The sequence below is a fragment of the Erythrolamprus reginae genome, chromosome 1 (genome assembly GCF_031021105.1).
Source record: "Erythrolamprus reginae isolate rEryReg1 chromosome 1, rEryReg1.hap1, whole genome shotgun sequence".
NCBI lineage: Eukaryota > Metazoa > Chordata > Lepidosauria > Squamata > Dipsadidae > Erythrolamprus > Erythrolamprus reginae.
In genome coordinates, this window is record NC_091950.1 from 20,885,574 (window position 1) to 20,902,474 (window position 16,901).

Consider the following 16,901-nt stretch of genomic DNA (forward strand, 5'->3'; position numbering starts at 1 on the left):
AAGAGGGCGGGCGATGAGAATCGCAGCCGGAAGTGTTACCGGAAGAGCACGTGGGGTTTGGTGATAAAGCCATGGCGGAAGTAAGAGGAGGAAGAGGCCATCGAGCCGAGAGGCCGGAGGGGGCGGGGCCGCGGTAGAAAGCGATGCGGTACAACGAACGGGAGCTGCTTTCGCTCTCCCGGCAACCGGCCGAAAAGGCGGCGGAGGTTCTCATGCGCGCCCCCAAAAAAGGAAGCGGTAAAGAAGGGGTGGTGACGTCATCACGGCACGAAAAGGGAGGGGGATGCGACGACACGGGGAGGCGAATTGCGTCATTTGAGGGCGTTGGGTGGGGAGAAAGAGAGACGTTCAAGGGCCTCTCTGGCATGACTGCCATCCCTGAGGACTAGAACCTTGAGTGGGCTTTTATCAATTGTGAATGCTCCAACACTGGGAGTTTTAAAGAAGATGTTGGATAACCATTTGTCTGAAGTGGTGTAGCGTTTCCTGCCTAAGCAGGGGGTTGGACTAGAAGACCTCCAAGGTCCCTTCCAACTCTTGTTGTTGATTAGGTTACTAGCCCTCAGTTCCAGCTACAATACAGTTTTTGTCTTCTAATAATCTCTAGCTCATTTTCAAGATGACTCTGATTCAGTTTACCGGTTTTATGTTGTATACTTTCTGTGTTTATTTTGTACAGTGGTACCTCTACTTAAGAACTTAATTCGTTCCATGACCAGGTTCTTAAGCAGAAACGTTCTTAAGTAAAGCAATTTTTCCTATAGGAATCAATGTAAAAGCAAAGAATGTGTGCAAACAGATTAGGAAAGAAATAAAAGCTCGGAATTTGGGTGGGAGGAGGAGGAGGAAGAAGAGGAGGAAGACAGTAGCTGCCGAAGGAAGAAGGTGAGGTGAGCGCCCCCTGGGAGGCAACCTCGCACCGGGTGTATACGAGGCAGCGCAAGGGAGTCACCACAGCGAAGTGGTTTATTCCATCTCCAAGCACCCAGAGAAAGGGCGAACTGGGCTGCCAAAGCCTCTTTAAGCGCCACCGAAAGGCTCCTCTGGCAGCCCAGAAAAGCCCGAGATGGCCGGGATTAAAGGGGGAATGGCAGGAAACTGGCCGGGCCTTCGTGCCGCTCTCAAATTCCCTGGGAAATTTTTCCAGGCTCAGGTTCTTAACTAGAAAAGTCTTCTTAAAGAGGCAACATAAATCTTGAATACCTGGTTCTTATCTAGAAAAGTTCTTAAGTAGAGGTACCACTGTATTTGCTTTCTGGTTTACCAAAACCATAACATTAGCAATAGCATTTAGACTTATATACCATATCCTGTAACTGGTCTCAGGTGCACAAATGCTGAAGTATAGCAAATGCTGAGCTATACTGTTCTGAACTCCAGGGCTACTTACAGGCTTCCTGCTGAGATCCCAGCTGTTGAACTATGGCTGCCCAGAGTCACTTGGTCGAGTTGAGCAGCCATCAAAATCGAGTAAATAAAAACTGTTGTGTCTCTTTTCTCTTTGCAGCCTTGAAGAAACGGCTGGTGAAATTAGTGGTCAATTTTCTCTTTTACTTCCGAACTGACGAGTCTGAGGTAACAGTAAGCAATTTGTGTTGAAACATGATACGAATTGCACCTTACTTGCACCTAAGCCTAAGGGGTACACCTAAGCCTAAGGGGTACATCGTGCAGCAGTTAGACTGGTATTTTTATTGGATGGTCGCTAAAAATAATTTCCCGGTATTTGGCCATCAACTGGGATGAAGGAATCCGTGGCCGTTCACTTATAATTGAATTATTGGTCCTGCTTTCTGAGGCTAATAAAAATCAGAACATCCAGTATATCTGGAACAATAAGGTTGCCTACTCCTGTAATAAAACTAAGAGTTGGAGTGTATTTTTAAGTTCGCCCTAGGCCAATTCTGAGATGGTGTGTGGGTGTGTGGGTGTTGTAGTGTTCTGTGGTCATGTGATTGTGATTTTTCTGGCAGAAAATTCCAGTAAAAACCCATGAGATATTCTGGATTCACCTAACGCCATATGGTTTGATCAACCACCACGCGGATTTGCTTAATGTTCACTGTGACTTACTTTATTCACTTACAGTCATCATAAAAGTAACTTGGAACTAAGAAGAAATTTCCTGATAGTCAGAACAGTTAATCAGTGGAACAGCTTGCCTCCAGAAGTTGTGAATGCCCCAACACGGGAAATTTTTAAGAAGATGTTGAATAACCATCTGTCTGAAGTAGTGTAGGGTTTCCTGCCTAAGCAGGGGGTTGGACTAGAAGACCTCCAAGGTCACTTCCAACTCTGTTGTTGTTGTTGTTATTATTATTATTATTATTATTATTATTATTATTATTATTATGTCAATACAACACAGCAAACGAGATCACTATGCTGGATTTTGTATTTCATCACCAGTCGGGTGCTTCCCAAGCACCTAGGACTGCATGATGTAGTGGCGAATTATGTTTGCCAATCCGAGTAGAGCGGCCTTTTGCAATTGACAGATGGAGATTTTGTCAATTCCGATGGTTTTCAAATATCCGCCGAGATCCTTTGGCACTGCGCCCAGCGTGCCAAGTACCACTGGGACCACTTTCACTGGCTTATGCCAGAGACGTTGCAGCTCGATTTTTAGATCTTCGTATTTCACTACTATTATTATTATTATTATTATTATTATTATTATTATTATTATTATTATTAAAAACAGTTGTAAAATTGAGTCCAGTCACATGGTGCCTTGACTTTCAACCACAATGACTGATGACCAACAGTTTTGGCCTCAATTGTGGTCGTAAGACAAGGACTATCTATAAACATTTCCATCTTAATTGAAAAGCAGATCTGATTCTTTCTCTCCCGTCCCCTTTCTCTCTCCTCAGCCCATTGGTGCTTTGCTGTTGGAACACTGCAAAGTCAGCAAAGAAGAAGAAAATGTATTTTCTATCAGTAAGTGCTTGAGAAAGAGTTTTGGGGATGTTTGTGTCAGGAGCAAATTTTTTTCCCTAGCAAATGGGCAGACTTTTATTTTTAACATTAATAACGTAGCAATGTCACTGATTACATTGAGTTATCCATTCAGTTGGCAGTTTGCTGGCTGTGATTGGCAGCTGCTTTCCCTATTTACTATATTTTTTGGAGTACAAGACGTACCTTTTTGACCCCTAAAGGAGGCTGAAAATTTGGGTGCATCTTATACTCCAAATGTAGCTTTTTTGAAGCTTTTTCCCCCAGCTCTAACAAAGTGCTAACGATCTTCCTGTCTTCCAGGATTTTTTAATTCCTACTCCCCCCAAAGGTTTTTTCCATCCCTAACTGTTTGTGGGCTTGTTTTCCTTCCTTCTCTGTCAAAAAAGGTTTTTTTAAGCCCTAACCAGGGCAAGCTGACCACACTAAGGATACTAGCCAGATGAATACCTGGGAGGCAGATTCTTTCCCCCTATTTTCCTCCCCCAAAACTTCTACTCCAAAAAGCAAAAAAACACCCCGAACTACAGCTGCACCTGCGTCTCCACGCATGATTCTGCTACCTCCACAGGTGCAGTAGCAGAATTGCGCTGGACTCCACTAGAACTCAGAGCCGCAGGGGCGAGCGCATGTCGCCGTTGCACCTTAGCAGCCCACCTCTGAGAGTGACTAATCTCCCCGAGTCTCCAGAGAGGGGCGGCATACAAATCTAATATATTATTATTATTATTATTATTATTATTATTATTATTATTATTACTATTACTATTACTACTATTGCTATTATTATTATTATCATTATTATTATTATTATCATCAACAGACTCAAACTCAACCCTGATAAGACGGAGTTGCTGTTGGTTTTGCCTCTCAAGGACAATTCCATCTGTCCGTCCATTACCCTGGGGGGGGAGTCATTAACCCTCTCAGAGAGGGTCTGCAACTTGGGCGTCCTCCTCGATCCACAGCTCACATTAGAGAATCATCTTTCAGCTGTGGCGAGGGGGACGTTTGCCCAGGTTCGCCTAGTGCACCAGTTGCGGCCCTATTTGGACCAGGAGTCACTGCTCACAGTCACTCATGTCCTCATCACCTCGAGGCTTGACTACTGTAACGCTCTCTACATGGGGCTACCTTTGAAAAGTGTTCGGAAACTTCAGATTGTGCAGAATGCAGCTGCGAGAGCAATCATGGGCTTTCCTAAATATGTCGATGTTACTCCAACACTCCGCAGTCTGCATTGGTTGCCGATCGGTTTCCGGTCACAATTCAAAGTGTTGGTTGTGACCTATAAAGCCCTTCATGGTGTCGGACCAGAATATCTCCGGGACCGCCTTCTGCTGCACGAATCCCAGAGCTAGTTCAGTGAGATCTCAGCAGTCCATGATCACAACTGCAATATTGTAGTCCAGTCTCAAAGCAGGTAACTGTAGTTTGAGATTGACCCTTTCTCCATCTTTTTATTCTGGAGGAACCCTTCAAATAATTTTTAGGCCTCCAGGAACCCCTGCATAAAAATGAGCAAAAAGGAGAGGGATGGGGACTTAGTACTGATGGCATTACCTAGTTGGGTAATGAAACGTCTGCAAAAAAACCACAAGCAAACTCAGTGAGCACCAAAGACCTCACAGTTCAACCCTGAGAATATACTGCATTCCTTCTCGGTGGTGAAAAAGTCACATTTTAATGGAATTCTGTTAAAAGGATAATCCAAGATGCTCTTCAAATAGATAACATTTTTTAGAGCTCTTGATAAAGCAAGCTTTAGTTAGATCCTGCTTGGACTGCTGTAATTTTCTGGCAGGATTGATAGATAAATTACATCATGAACCAGGAATGCCAGTTTTCCCAAGAGTGAGAACATGATAAGCAAGGAAGGTCACAAGAAAGGAGGAGATGATTTGGGACCTGGAGCTGTTTGGTGGGAGGGCTCTGATTTTTAAGAGTGGAAGAGGGGAACGGAAAGAGTCTGGGGAAAATTTAAGGATTCTGTTGTCAAGAATTCAAACATCAATGTTGCTGAGCATAATAGGAGTCCTTTTGTATTGTATTGGCAATTCTGTGTTAGCAAAAACTTCGGAAGAGAAGGATTTAGGGGTGGTGATTTCTGACAGTCTCAAAATGGGTGAACAGTGCAGTCATGCGGTAGGGAAAGCAAGTAGGATGCTTGGCTGCATAGCTAGAGGTATAACAAGCAGGAAGAGGGAGATTGTGATCCCGCTATATAGAGCGCTGGTGAGACCACATTTGGAGTACTGTGTTCAGTTCTGGAGACCTCGCCTACAAAACGATATTGACAAAATTGAACGGGTCCAAAGACGGGCTACAAGAATGGTGGAAGGTCTTAAGCATAAAACATATCAGGAAAGACTTAATGAACTCAATCTGTATAGTCTGGAGGACAGAAGGAAAAGGGGGGACATGATCGAAACATTTAAATATGTTAAAGGGTTAAATAAGGTTCAGGAGGCAAGTGTTTTTAATAGGAAAGTGAACACAAGAACGAGGGGACACAATCTGAAGTTAGTTGGGGGAAAGATCAAAAGCAACATGAGAAAATATTATTTTACTGAAAGAGTAGTAGATCCTTGGAACAAACTTCCAGCAGACGTGGTAGATAAATCCACAGTAACTGAATTTAAACATGCCTGAGCTAAACATATATCCATCCTAAGATAAAATACAGAAAATAGTATAAGGGCAGACTAGATGGATCATGAGGTCTTTTTCTGCCGTCAATCTTCTATGTTTCTATATATTGTCAATGTCTCTGCTGATCATAATGAGAAAAACATCAGGATCCTTTGAGTCTGGGCTTGAAAATCAGCCCCTAATAGTTTGGCCCATTAGCCGTTGCTTAGATCAGTATCTACCTTCTGTGTATGTTTTCGCTACCACATTATTTAGGGGCGGGCGGGAATCTATTCAGTTCAATAGCAGCAACTGTGAGAGGGATCTTGGAGTCGTGGTGGACAACTAATATGAGCCAGCAATGGGCAGCAGCAGTCAAAAAGGCCAATATAATCCTAAACTGCATTAACAGAGGGATGCAATCTAGGGCTAGGAAGGTACTAATACCACTCTATAAAGCCTTAGTTAGACCACACCTAGAGTACTGCATCCAGTTTTGGTCACCACACTACAAAAAAGACATTGAAACTAGAGAAAGATCAGAAGCAATGTGAGAAAATATTATTTTACTGAAAGAGTAGTAGATGCTTGGAACAAACTTCCAGCAGACGTGGTTGGTAGATCCACAGTAACTGAATGTAAACATGCCTGGGATAAACCTATATCCATCCTAAGATAAAATACAGGAAATAGTATAAGGGCAGACTAGATGGACCATGAGGTCTTTTTCTGCCGTCAATCTTCTACGTTCCTTCTATGACAGAGAAGGCCCTCTTCCTGGTTCCCCACCAGCTGAAATTCTTTAACCAATAGGTTAACTAACATACTTTCCCCTGTTGCGGGAAAGTCGAGCTGACGCAACTGAAGCAGCCAGGATGACTTGTTTCGTGGGCTTGTTTTTCTAGGCTTCCTTGAAGAGCCAGAGAGGAAGTACTACTTTGAATGCGACACGGAAGAGCAGTGCCAGGAATGGATTGAGGTGCTTCGCAAGGCCAGGTGAGGCTCCTCTCGTGATCTGAAATTTGATCAATCTTATTTATCTATTTGGAGAATTGCCAGCTCAAGGCAAGCCCGGAGACAGGTCATATTGTTGTATCTGTGTAGCCTTAGTGGATATTGTTCTGCCTGGCCGACTGGCCACCCAACGAGGCAATATACAAACAAACACACACACACACACACACACACACACACACACACACAGAAGCTTGCAAAAGGTAAAAGTTTCTTTATGTACAAAATTGGATAAAAGTCACAGCAACTGCAAAAGGAATTCTGGTTTATGAGTCCAAGGGTCAGGGTTGTTGTACATACTCCTGGTCAGTTGGAGGATGATGAAGATATTGAGGACTCGGATTCAGATAGTGTTTATGAATTAGTGGGGGGCCTGGAGTTACAGGTAGTAGAACAGGTGGGAGGCCAGCCACAGGATGGGGCTATGAGTTCAGGATCTAGTGAGGGAGAATCAGACGTTCGCTGGGTTAACCCTAAATTCAGAAGGGCCCAAAAACGTAGAGAGCAGAGGTCTGGAAGAAGATATTAAGGAGATGAATGGGTTAAATACTGTAGTGATGTATTTGGCACATCAGGGGGTCAGTGGGGAAGAAGGGTGGAGTTTCAACATTGCGAAGAGAAAAATTGATGTTTTTCTTGCCCCTCTCAAGTAAGCAAAAGTATTCTGTGTTGATTAACAGTCGGGGCTGCTGTTTTAGAAATCATGCTGTTAGGAAAATAAATCTTGTTAAGTGGAGAAGGAGAAGGAATGTGAGAAATGCAGTTAAGGGAGATAACGGACCAAGTGCCTGTATGAAATGTGTTTGAATTCCAGAAGAGTAGAGAAATAAATGGAGTTTCTTTATTCATGATATAATGCATTTAATAAGAGTTATTTGTAATTGCTAAATTTCTACCAGAAACCAGAACAAGGGTTAACGACTCAAGCAGGCAACAAAAGTCTCTCTGGCTTACTTCAGCCAAATACTCAATTGGCTTGAGTGTCAGAATTCCAAAGGTTAGTTTTCCAAAGGAAAAACTAAACCACGAAGCGTCAATGTCTCTGTATCTCTCAAATCCGAATGATAATTTCCCACACCGCCTTCTGCAAGACCTCCCCTTTTTAACCCTGCTGCAGCTTCCTGGATTGCTGACAGCTGTGCCTTAGAATCTCCATCTGTGTCTACGCAGCTGCTCCTGGCATTCCAGCGTTCTACGCACATTATAGCATTTGGAATTATGGCAGGCCAAAGTCTCTTAACTCAAAATGAGGGCTTGGGCCTGACATTCTGTTTTGTGGACTGATTCCAGGCATCTTGCCAACCTCGGGAAAACTTCCTGCAATATCCAGGACTCATCACTTATCTTTGCTTTCTGACTTTATGGACTTATACCAGCTGTTAATGCCATCTACAGGTGGTATTTTTTCAAGAAAAGACTGATTTAAGATTTATTTGTGTGTGAACATTAGTAAGCCATTTTATTAGTAGTGGCTAATCAATAGAAACATAGAAGACTGACGGCAGAAAAAGACCTCATGGTCCATCTAGTCTGCCCTTATACTATTTCCTGTGTTTTATCTTAGGATGGATATGTTTATCCCAGGCATGTTTAAATTCAGTTACTGTGGATTTACCAACCACGTCTGCTGGAAGTTTGTTCCAAGGATCTACTACTCTTTCAGTGAAATAATATTTTCTCACGTTGCTTTTGATCTTTCCCCAACTAACTTCAGATTGTGTCCCCTTGTTCTTGTGTTCACTTTCCTATTAAAAACACTTCCCTCCTGAACCTTATTTAACTCTTTAACATATTTAAATGTTTCGATCATGTCCCCCCTTTCCCTTCTGTCCTCCAGACTCCACAGATTGAGTTCATTAAGTCTTTCCTGATAGGTTTTATGCTTAAGATCTTCCACCATTCTTGTAGCCCATCTTTGGACCCGTTCAATTTTATCCATATCTTTTTGTAGGTGAGGTCTCCAGAACTGAACACAGTATTCCAAATGGGGTGTCACCAGCGCTCTATATAAGGGGATCACAATTAAATATAGGTTTGAATAAACTGTGTGTGTTTTCTCTGGGGCAGAGCAGCCAGTTCTTTCAGTTTTCCTGTTCTCCTTCGATTTGCAGTTACGAATTCATGAGGAGCAGTTTGATCTTTTATCGGAATGAGATCCAGAAGATGACTGGGAAGGTAAGCCAGTAGTTGTAAATGACGGTTCTTATTCCAGAGCATTCTGATTGCTAAGAGTTATTTACATGCCTTTGAGAGGTACACACCAACTCATTCACACACTTCCCATAAAATTGTGGGGCATTGGAGTGTTTCCTGTTTGGAGGGGAGTGTTTCCTGGATTGTGGGGCCTTGGAGTGCTTCCTGTTAGAATGGGCAATATAGGAGAGTTTCATTTCTGAAAGCTTTTGATATCATTTACTAGCTAGAACAGAGGTCTTCAACCTTGGCAACTTTATGACTTGTGGACTTCAACCACTCTTTTTTTATATATAATTTTTTTATTAATTTTTAACAAATTTATATTACACACAACATAAAACAGTGCATAGTGAATTGTGCCTACCATCCAGACAAACACCACCAAATCGGGGGTGTTTCTTGTATAGTCCACTTGACCCAAGAGCAATATATCTATTTACATATTATAGTGATTCCAATTTATTTCTTGTAGCTTGGTCTCGGATTCTGCTCGTCATATATCGTCTTACCTTGTCCGTCATATATCGATTTACCTTACCTTAAAATTGCCAAGTTTAGGGACCCCTGCGCTAGAACATAGCTTTCTGCTCCTGTTCTCATGTAAATAATAATAATAAATGTTTATTTATACAGTGGTACCTCTATCTAAGAATGCCTCTACTTATGAACTTTTCTAGATAACAACCGGGTGTTCAAGATTTTTTTGCCTCTTCTCAAAAACCATTTTGTACTTACAAATGTGAGCCTCGGAAACTGTAACAGGAAAAGGCAGGGAGAAGCCTCCGTGGGGCCTCTCTAGGAATCTTCTGGGATGAAATAGGTAGGGCCGGAAAAGGTGGGGAGAAGCCTCCGTGGGGCCTCTCTAGGAATCTCCTGGGAGGAAACAGGGCCGGAAAAGGTGGGGAGAAGCCTCTGTGGGGCCTCTCTAGGAATCTCCAGGGAGGAAACAGCGCTGGAAAAGGTGGGGAGAAGCCTCTGTGGGGTCTCTCTAGGAATCTCCGGGGAGGAAACAGGGCCAGAAAAGGTGGGGAGAAGCCTCCATGGGGCCTCTCTAGGAAGCTCATGGGATGAAATATGGCTGGAAAAGATGGGGAGAAGCCTCCGTGGGGCCTCTCTAGGAATCTCCTGGGAGGAAACAGGGCCTCCACCCTCCCTGTGATTTCCCCAATTGCACGCATTATTTGCTTTTCCCTATGGGAAAAATTAAGTTTGTAAGTAGAGGCACCACTGTATATATTTTTTTTGATATGCTCTAAGCCTCCCCGAATCCCCGGAGAAGGGCGGCATATAAATCCAATAAATAAATAAACTGTCAACCTTCCTCCTCCTTTGGATGCAGGACCCCTTGGAGCAATACGGCATCTCAGAGGAGGCCCGTTTCCAGCTGGGGACACGGAAACTTTAACCCCCCCACCGTAAGGTGAACACATGGGAACCCCGCTGCTGGAATGTCGACAGAGTCCATTCTCTATTTTTTTTTACGAACTTGATGGAGGGGAAAGGGAATCTTGTTTCTTTAAAAAACACACACCCACACTGTCCACGGACGCTGTTGTATCTTCTGTTGCTTTGTGATCTCAGTTTTGCTCCTCCCAATAGCCGCAGCTACAATGGAGATGATCGGTCAGGAGGGTCATATTTTGTGGTTGGGTGAATTGGAATCAGTTCTGCCTCTATTATTTTTGGGTGCGAAGAGGAAGTTATACTTGTAAAAATTAAAGGGATCCCCACATTTGGAAGAAGGCCGCAATTTTAACTCTCTTTTCAATCCCCTTGGGTTAAGGCAGTGAGGTTTTAATGACAGAGGGTAGAATGTGAAGTCCATCAGCAGAGGTGAATTTAATAGGTACCCCAGCTCTGCGGGTGTTCACACGTCCAAATCCTCCCAAAATTACGTCGGAATGGTATTCCTACCATCTCCCTGCATTGAGTCTAATTAAGCATTAATTACCCCAAGTCTTCAGAGAAGGGCAGCCTAGAAATCGAAATAATAAATACATAAATTAGAGTCAGACCCAAAGAGCAGAGCAGATAATGTACATCTCTTCAGGAGTTACTGCAATCGATTATGAAGCTTAGCAGGGTCAGCAATTTCTCCCAGATACAAAATGAATTGGCAGTCCTTAACTTATTCTAGATGTGAAGTACTTTTAAGTGGAAGGCTGGCTGACAAATGGATGCAGAAAGGAATGTTAATCAGTTTTCAAAATACAGTGATACCTTGTCTTACAAACTTAATTGGTTCCGGGATGAGGTTCTTAAGGTGAAAAGTTTGTAAGACGAAACAATGTTTCCCATAGGAATCAATGGAAAAGCGATTAATGCGTGCAAGCCCAAAATTCACCCCTTTTGCCTGCCGAAGCGCCCGTTTTTGCACTGCTGGGATTCCCCTGAGGCTCCCCTCCATGAGAAACCCCACCTCCGGACTTCTGTGCTTTTGCGATGCTGCAGGGGAATCCCAGCAGCGCAAAAACGGGTGCTGCTCTGGCAACGGAAGTCCGGAGGTGGGGTTTCCCAGCGAGGGGAGCATCAGTGAAATCGCAGCATCGCAAAAACACTGATGTCCTCGAAACCCCACCTCCGGACCTCTCTGCTTTTGTGATTTCACAAAAACATGGAAGTCCAGAGGTGGGGTTTCCCATGGAGGGGAGCCTCAGGAGAATCCCAGCAGTGGTGGTGGGTTTGTAAGATGAAAATAGTTTGTAAGAAGAGTCAAAAAAAATCTTAAACCCGAGGTTTGTATCTCGAAAAGTTTGTATGACGCGTTTGTAAGACGAGGTATCACTGTACCGTATTTTTCAGAATACAAGACACTAAAAGAAGGTGGAAATGTTGGTGCATCTTATACACAGAATACAGCCATTTTTGGTCCCCTGCATCCAAATTTTGCAAAAAATGGGCCTGCTTTTTGCAAAAAAACCACAGTGTGCAGAGGGTTTGGGAGGCCTGCATAATGCTCTTGGGGGCTGGGGAGGATAATTTTCCCACCCATATTTACCTCTTCGAAATCTGGTGCTTTTTATACACCGGTGCATCTTATAGGCTGAAAAATACGGTGGGTAGGACCGAACTGGATTTGGAACAATAGATCCAACAGATTTTCAGCCTTTTGATGTGGCAATTAGTCTACGGAGAGGGGCGGCATACAAATCCAATAAATTATTATTATTATTATAATTAGATCTTTTGGCCCTTTACAGTCACTAGCAATTATTTCCTGCAAGAATAAAAAGGGAACGTAGAGCCTCTCTTTAGTCCGACACGCTTGGCGTTTAGGTTATGGGCGACAAGCGTAGTGGTTCTCTGCAGCGGTGAAGATGCACTCCTGAAATCATCTGGTGTTTGTCAAATTTGTGCCTTGTCTCCACCACGTTCTTGGCGTTACTCCGTCTTCCTGTTGCTTCTTCCACCGGTATCTTTCCTGTCCAACTTTGGGAACTGGCAGCTGAATGTATATTTTAAAACCTGCTGTGAAATTTCTTCAGGCCTATTTTGAAATTTTTCTCAATTTTTATCAAGGAAATGGGGAAAACTGCTTCTCAGAGAAGAATGCCTGTGATTATTTAGAAAAGCCGCTTATGGAGCTTTTAAAAAATTCAAGATGTACTGTACCTTCCAATCCCCCCTTCTCTTCCCCTACCATTCCATCTCTGTATAATAAAAGAGCAATTACTTTTCCATTTAAGTTTGGTTATTTTGCCTTATTTGCCTGCTTTTATTTTCTGCTGCTCTACCGTTACTGGGTAAAAGTATTTATCATTGGGCTTTCAGTGACTTTATTTATTTAATGACTTGTTATCTACTTGTCCTTCAGGATAGGTAAATATTTAGGAAAGAAACTGTTGTAATCATAGGTTTATAAGCACTGAACTTTGGGAATGGAATATTACTGGAGGGTGATATTTTAGCCCAATTGTGTGCTGAATAAAACCTTAATTCTTCCTCTATGGAAAGGCAGCAAAGTCCAGGCTGAGTAAGCAAGCTGCAGAATGCATGACCATGTATGGAAAGCATTTAACTTGGTATGCAATATGAAGAAAACCTATAGCTAACTTCCATATAAGGAAATATATGCCTCGCTCTCATTCCTTTCCAGGAAAAAGGCAAAGAATAGAGCTTCCGTTAATTACCTATAGGGAAACCACAAGGGAAGCCTTATATGGTGTAGGAATGAATGGTAGTAAGGGGGATGGCTTAATGTATGTGGCGTTCGCGGATTGGTTATTCTGTACCACATGTCAGGAAAAGTGAAACACAATAAAAAGGAGCGATCTTGATTTAACAGAGGTCGCCTCATCGAGAAAACTTTCTGTCATTTCATTCTGATGTGGCAATCATGGCATGCTGTGCCTCCCTAGAGGTCGACCCACTGAAGGAGGGCTGCATGCCTTCAAGAAACTTCATCTAGGGAATGGTCTCCTAAGTGCATTGAAAAATTAGATCAGAAATGTTGTGATTGAAAGATACGGCACAATGGTTCTGAGATAGCTTCTGCCAGCTCCTTCAGGACTCTGAGATGTAATCTTATACAGAATAACAGAGTTGGAAAGAAACCTTGTAGGTCTCTGGCAGTGACGGCAAAACTTTTTGGTTCACGTGCCAAAAGGGGGAGGTCGTGTGTGTGTGTGTGTGTGTGTGGAGTTTTGTGCATGCATTCCCACACCCATAATTCCATGTGGCCCCTCCCAGGCACGCGTGTGTGTGACACACACACCGGCACATGATGGCACACCCATTTCACACTCTCCCCAGGCTTCAGAGCCTTTTTATGAGCCTGGGGGAGGCAAAAACCAAGTATTTTTATCAAGTGTTGGTAATGCCCTATAAAGCCCTATGTTGCATCAGGCCAGTTTACTTGCGGGACCACCTTCTGCCGCATGAATCCCAGCGACCGATTAGGTCCCACAGAATTGGCCTTCTCCAGGTCCCGTCGACGAAACAATGTCATCTGGCGGGACCCAGGGGAAGAGCCTTCTCTGTGGTGGTCCCGACCTTCTGGAATCAACTCCCCCCAGATCAGGACTGCCCCACCCTCCTTGCCTTTTGCAAACTCCTTAAAACCCACCTCTGCTGTCAGGCATGGGGAAATTGATTCCCCCGGGCCGTTCCGTTTTATGCATGGTTTGTCTGGGATGTATGACTGGTTTTTTATATTAAGGGTTTTAAAATGTGTTTAATCATTGGTTTTGTACTGCGTTTTGTTGTTGTGAGCTGCTCCAAGTCTCCGAAAAGGACTGGCATACAAATCTAATAAATACAAAAATAATAATAATCAACTAGACAATGTCGATTGGCAGGGCCTAAGGAAAGAGCCTTTTCTCTGGGGGGGCCTGGCCTTCTGGAATCAGCTCCCCCAGGAGATTCGCACTGCCCCTGCCCTCCTCACCTTCCGTAAGTCTCATTTATGCCGCCAGGCTTAGTGCCCCTGGCCAAGGAATGTTTGTGTGGTTGTTGTTTGAATGCGTATGACTGATTTTTAACACAACTGGGGATTTTAGATTGTTTTAATTTAATTGGATTTAGCTATTGTATTTGTTGTTGTTTTTATATTTTTATTTTTTATTTATTGGATTTGTATGCCGCCCCTCTGCAGACTCGGGGCGGCTAACAACAATAAAAACAGCATGTAACAATCCAATACTAAAACAACTAAAAAACCCTTATTATAAAACCAAACATACATACAAACATACCATGCATAAAATTGTAAAGGCCTAGGGGGAAAGAATATCTCAGTTCCCCCATGCCTGGCGGCAGAGGTGGGTTTTAAGAAGCTTACGAAAGGTAAGGAGGTTGGGGGCAATTCTAATCTCTGGGGGGAGTTGGTTCCAGAGGGCCTGTGCCGCCACAGAGAAGGCTCTTCCCCTGGGTCCCGCCAAATGACATTGTTTGGGATCTAATTGGTCGCTGGGATTTGTGCAGCAGAAGGCGGTCCCTGAGATAATCTGGTCCGGTGCCATGAAGGGCTTTATAGGTCATAACCAACACTTTGAATTGTGACTGGAAACTGATCGGCAACCAATGCAGACTGCGGACTGTTGGTGTAACATGGGCATATTTGGGAAAGCCCATGATTGCTCTCGCAGCTGCATTCTGCACAATCCGAAGTTTCCGAACACTTTTCAAAGGTAGCCCCGTGTAGAGAGCATTACAGTAGTCGAGCCTCGAGGTGATATATGTTGTAAACCGCCCTGAGTCCTTGGAGAGAAGTGGCATATAAATCAAATAAATAAATAAAATAAAACAGCTTTACCTACCCACTCTGTTTTTGCCCTCCCCATGCATTGAATTATGGGTGTGGGCACTCACGCACACACAATAGCGTGCGCACACGTTCTTTCGGCACCCGAGGAAAAAAAGGTTTGCCATCACTGCTCTAAGGTATGGCATTTTATATGATATCGTTTCTGCAATGCCTTCTCCAGTTCAGCATGCTAGTGCCATCATTCCCAGGAAACAGAGAATATCAGGGGAAGAGCCTTCTCTGTGGCAGCCCCGGCCCTCTGGAACCAACTCCCCCCGGAGATTAGAACTGCCCCCACCCTCCCTGTCTTTCGTAAACTACTCAAGACTCATTTATACCGCCAGGCATGGGGGAGTTGAGATAGCTCTTCCCCCTAGGCCATTACAAGTTATGCATACATGGTATGTTTGTGTGTATGTTTGGTTTTATAATAGGGGTTTTTAGTTGTTTTTATTATTGGATTGTACATGTTGTGTTTATTATTGTTGTTAGCCGCCCCGAGTCTGCGGAGAGGGGCGGCATACAAATCCAATAAATTATTATTATCAGTGATGGCTATCTGACATTATTTGACCCTGGTCAAAAGCCCCATAAAGCTGTGGGAGACTTTTATGTTTATATCATTGCTAGATCTGTCTTGATTAGATTTGCTTAGAATTTAGAAGCACACAAACCCATGGCCACAACTGTATTTCATGGCAAACAGTTCACAATGCAGCGACCTGCGTTTGGGGTTTTAAAAAAAGAAAAGCCAACTTTAAAATGAATGGAAGCACCACATTTAGTACAGTGTATTAAAATACATACATTTTTAATATAAAGACAAACTTCAAAGCCATTTTTTTTCTTTCATTTACAAATCAAAGTGAAGTGTGGGAAGATTCAAAGAGAAGATTAGAATGGAAATTCTAGAACTGGAAAGATCCGAAGAGTGGAAAATATATCAATAAGCTTACTATTACATACATATATACACATGCCAGAATTTTCTATGTGATTTTTATGGAAGAATGGCAGATAAAACTTAAGGAGCAAAGTTTTAAAAACAAGACGAGACAAAGATACATTGGAATAGGATTATCCGATCTGCGCTGCAAGACTCTGAACGGCCACTAGGAGGCAGCAAGGAGACTTCTGTATCTTTGCTGCCCTCTGGGTCTTTTGCAGCTCAGATCTACTAATCCTACCACAATGGAAAATTTAAATCTTTAAATAAATGTCATGTTCATGGGCGAATGTATACAAATCAATTCCTAGACCCTAGGAAAAAAAACATCCCATATTGCCACCTTTTAAGAAAATGGATACTCTCTTCAATCCATTTACAAATGGATTTTATATAATTTTTTTTTTATATTTTACAAATGAATTCCTGAGCAGCAGCAATTTCCATTATTGACTGAAGTTCCCCTCGAACTCCAACACAGACGTCCGTTCCGTTCTGCAGAGAATATATCCAAAAGGCTCAAAAATGCAAAACGCCGACACACAAGTCACCATAGGAGCTAGATTTGTCTTACCCACCTTTTTTCCTCATTAAAAAACAAAACTAAACCCCCAGAAAATTACAAAAAGAGTTAGCAAGGGTAAATCTTTGAAAAACTGCAGCACGACTTACGTGGGAGGGATAGGAAAGAAGCATAGGGGAGAAAATGAATGAAATAATATGAAAAATCCCCTCGTTTAAGTCCCTGGAATTTGCACAGGGGACTGCTTCAGCTTGAAAGTGGTGATTTAAAAGGAATCCCAGTGCCCTTAAACTGAGTTACTCTCTACTTATCCCCAAACTATTACTGGATATTATAAACTGCCACTCTAGTGAACTTTGGGCAGATTTGTAAAAGATCTCCCTGGA

The 16,901-nt window shown here is 43.0% G+C and overlaps 1 protein-coding gene across 2 annotated transcripts; it reads left to right on the forward strand.

Moving 5' to 3' along the window:
- The first annotated feature begins 52 nt into the window (after window positions 1-52).
- Window positions 53-12,487, forward strand: PLEKHJ1 (pleckstrin homology domain containing J1). 2 transcript variants are annotated; one of them, XR_011558628.1, is made up of 7 exons: window positions 53-237; window positions 1,508-1,575; window positions 2,877-2,943; window positions 6,498-6,588; window positions 8,718-8,781; window positions 10,142-11,163; window positions 11,429-12,487. XR_011558628.1 is itself a non-coding variant. In XM_070746684.1 (6 exons), exons 1-6 carry the CDS (start codon window positions 144-146, stop codon window positions 10,205-10,207), a joined length of 450 nt encoding a protein of 149 aa, XP_070602785.1. In that variant the 5' UTR covers window positions 53-143; the 3' UTR covers window positions 10,208-12,487. The 2 variants fall into 2 exon arrangements, 1 of the variants encoding a protein (XP_070602785.1); XM_070746684.1 differs by having other exon boundaries at window positions 10,142-12,487.
- The last annotated feature ends 4,414 nt before the right edge of the window (window positions 12,488-16,901 follow it).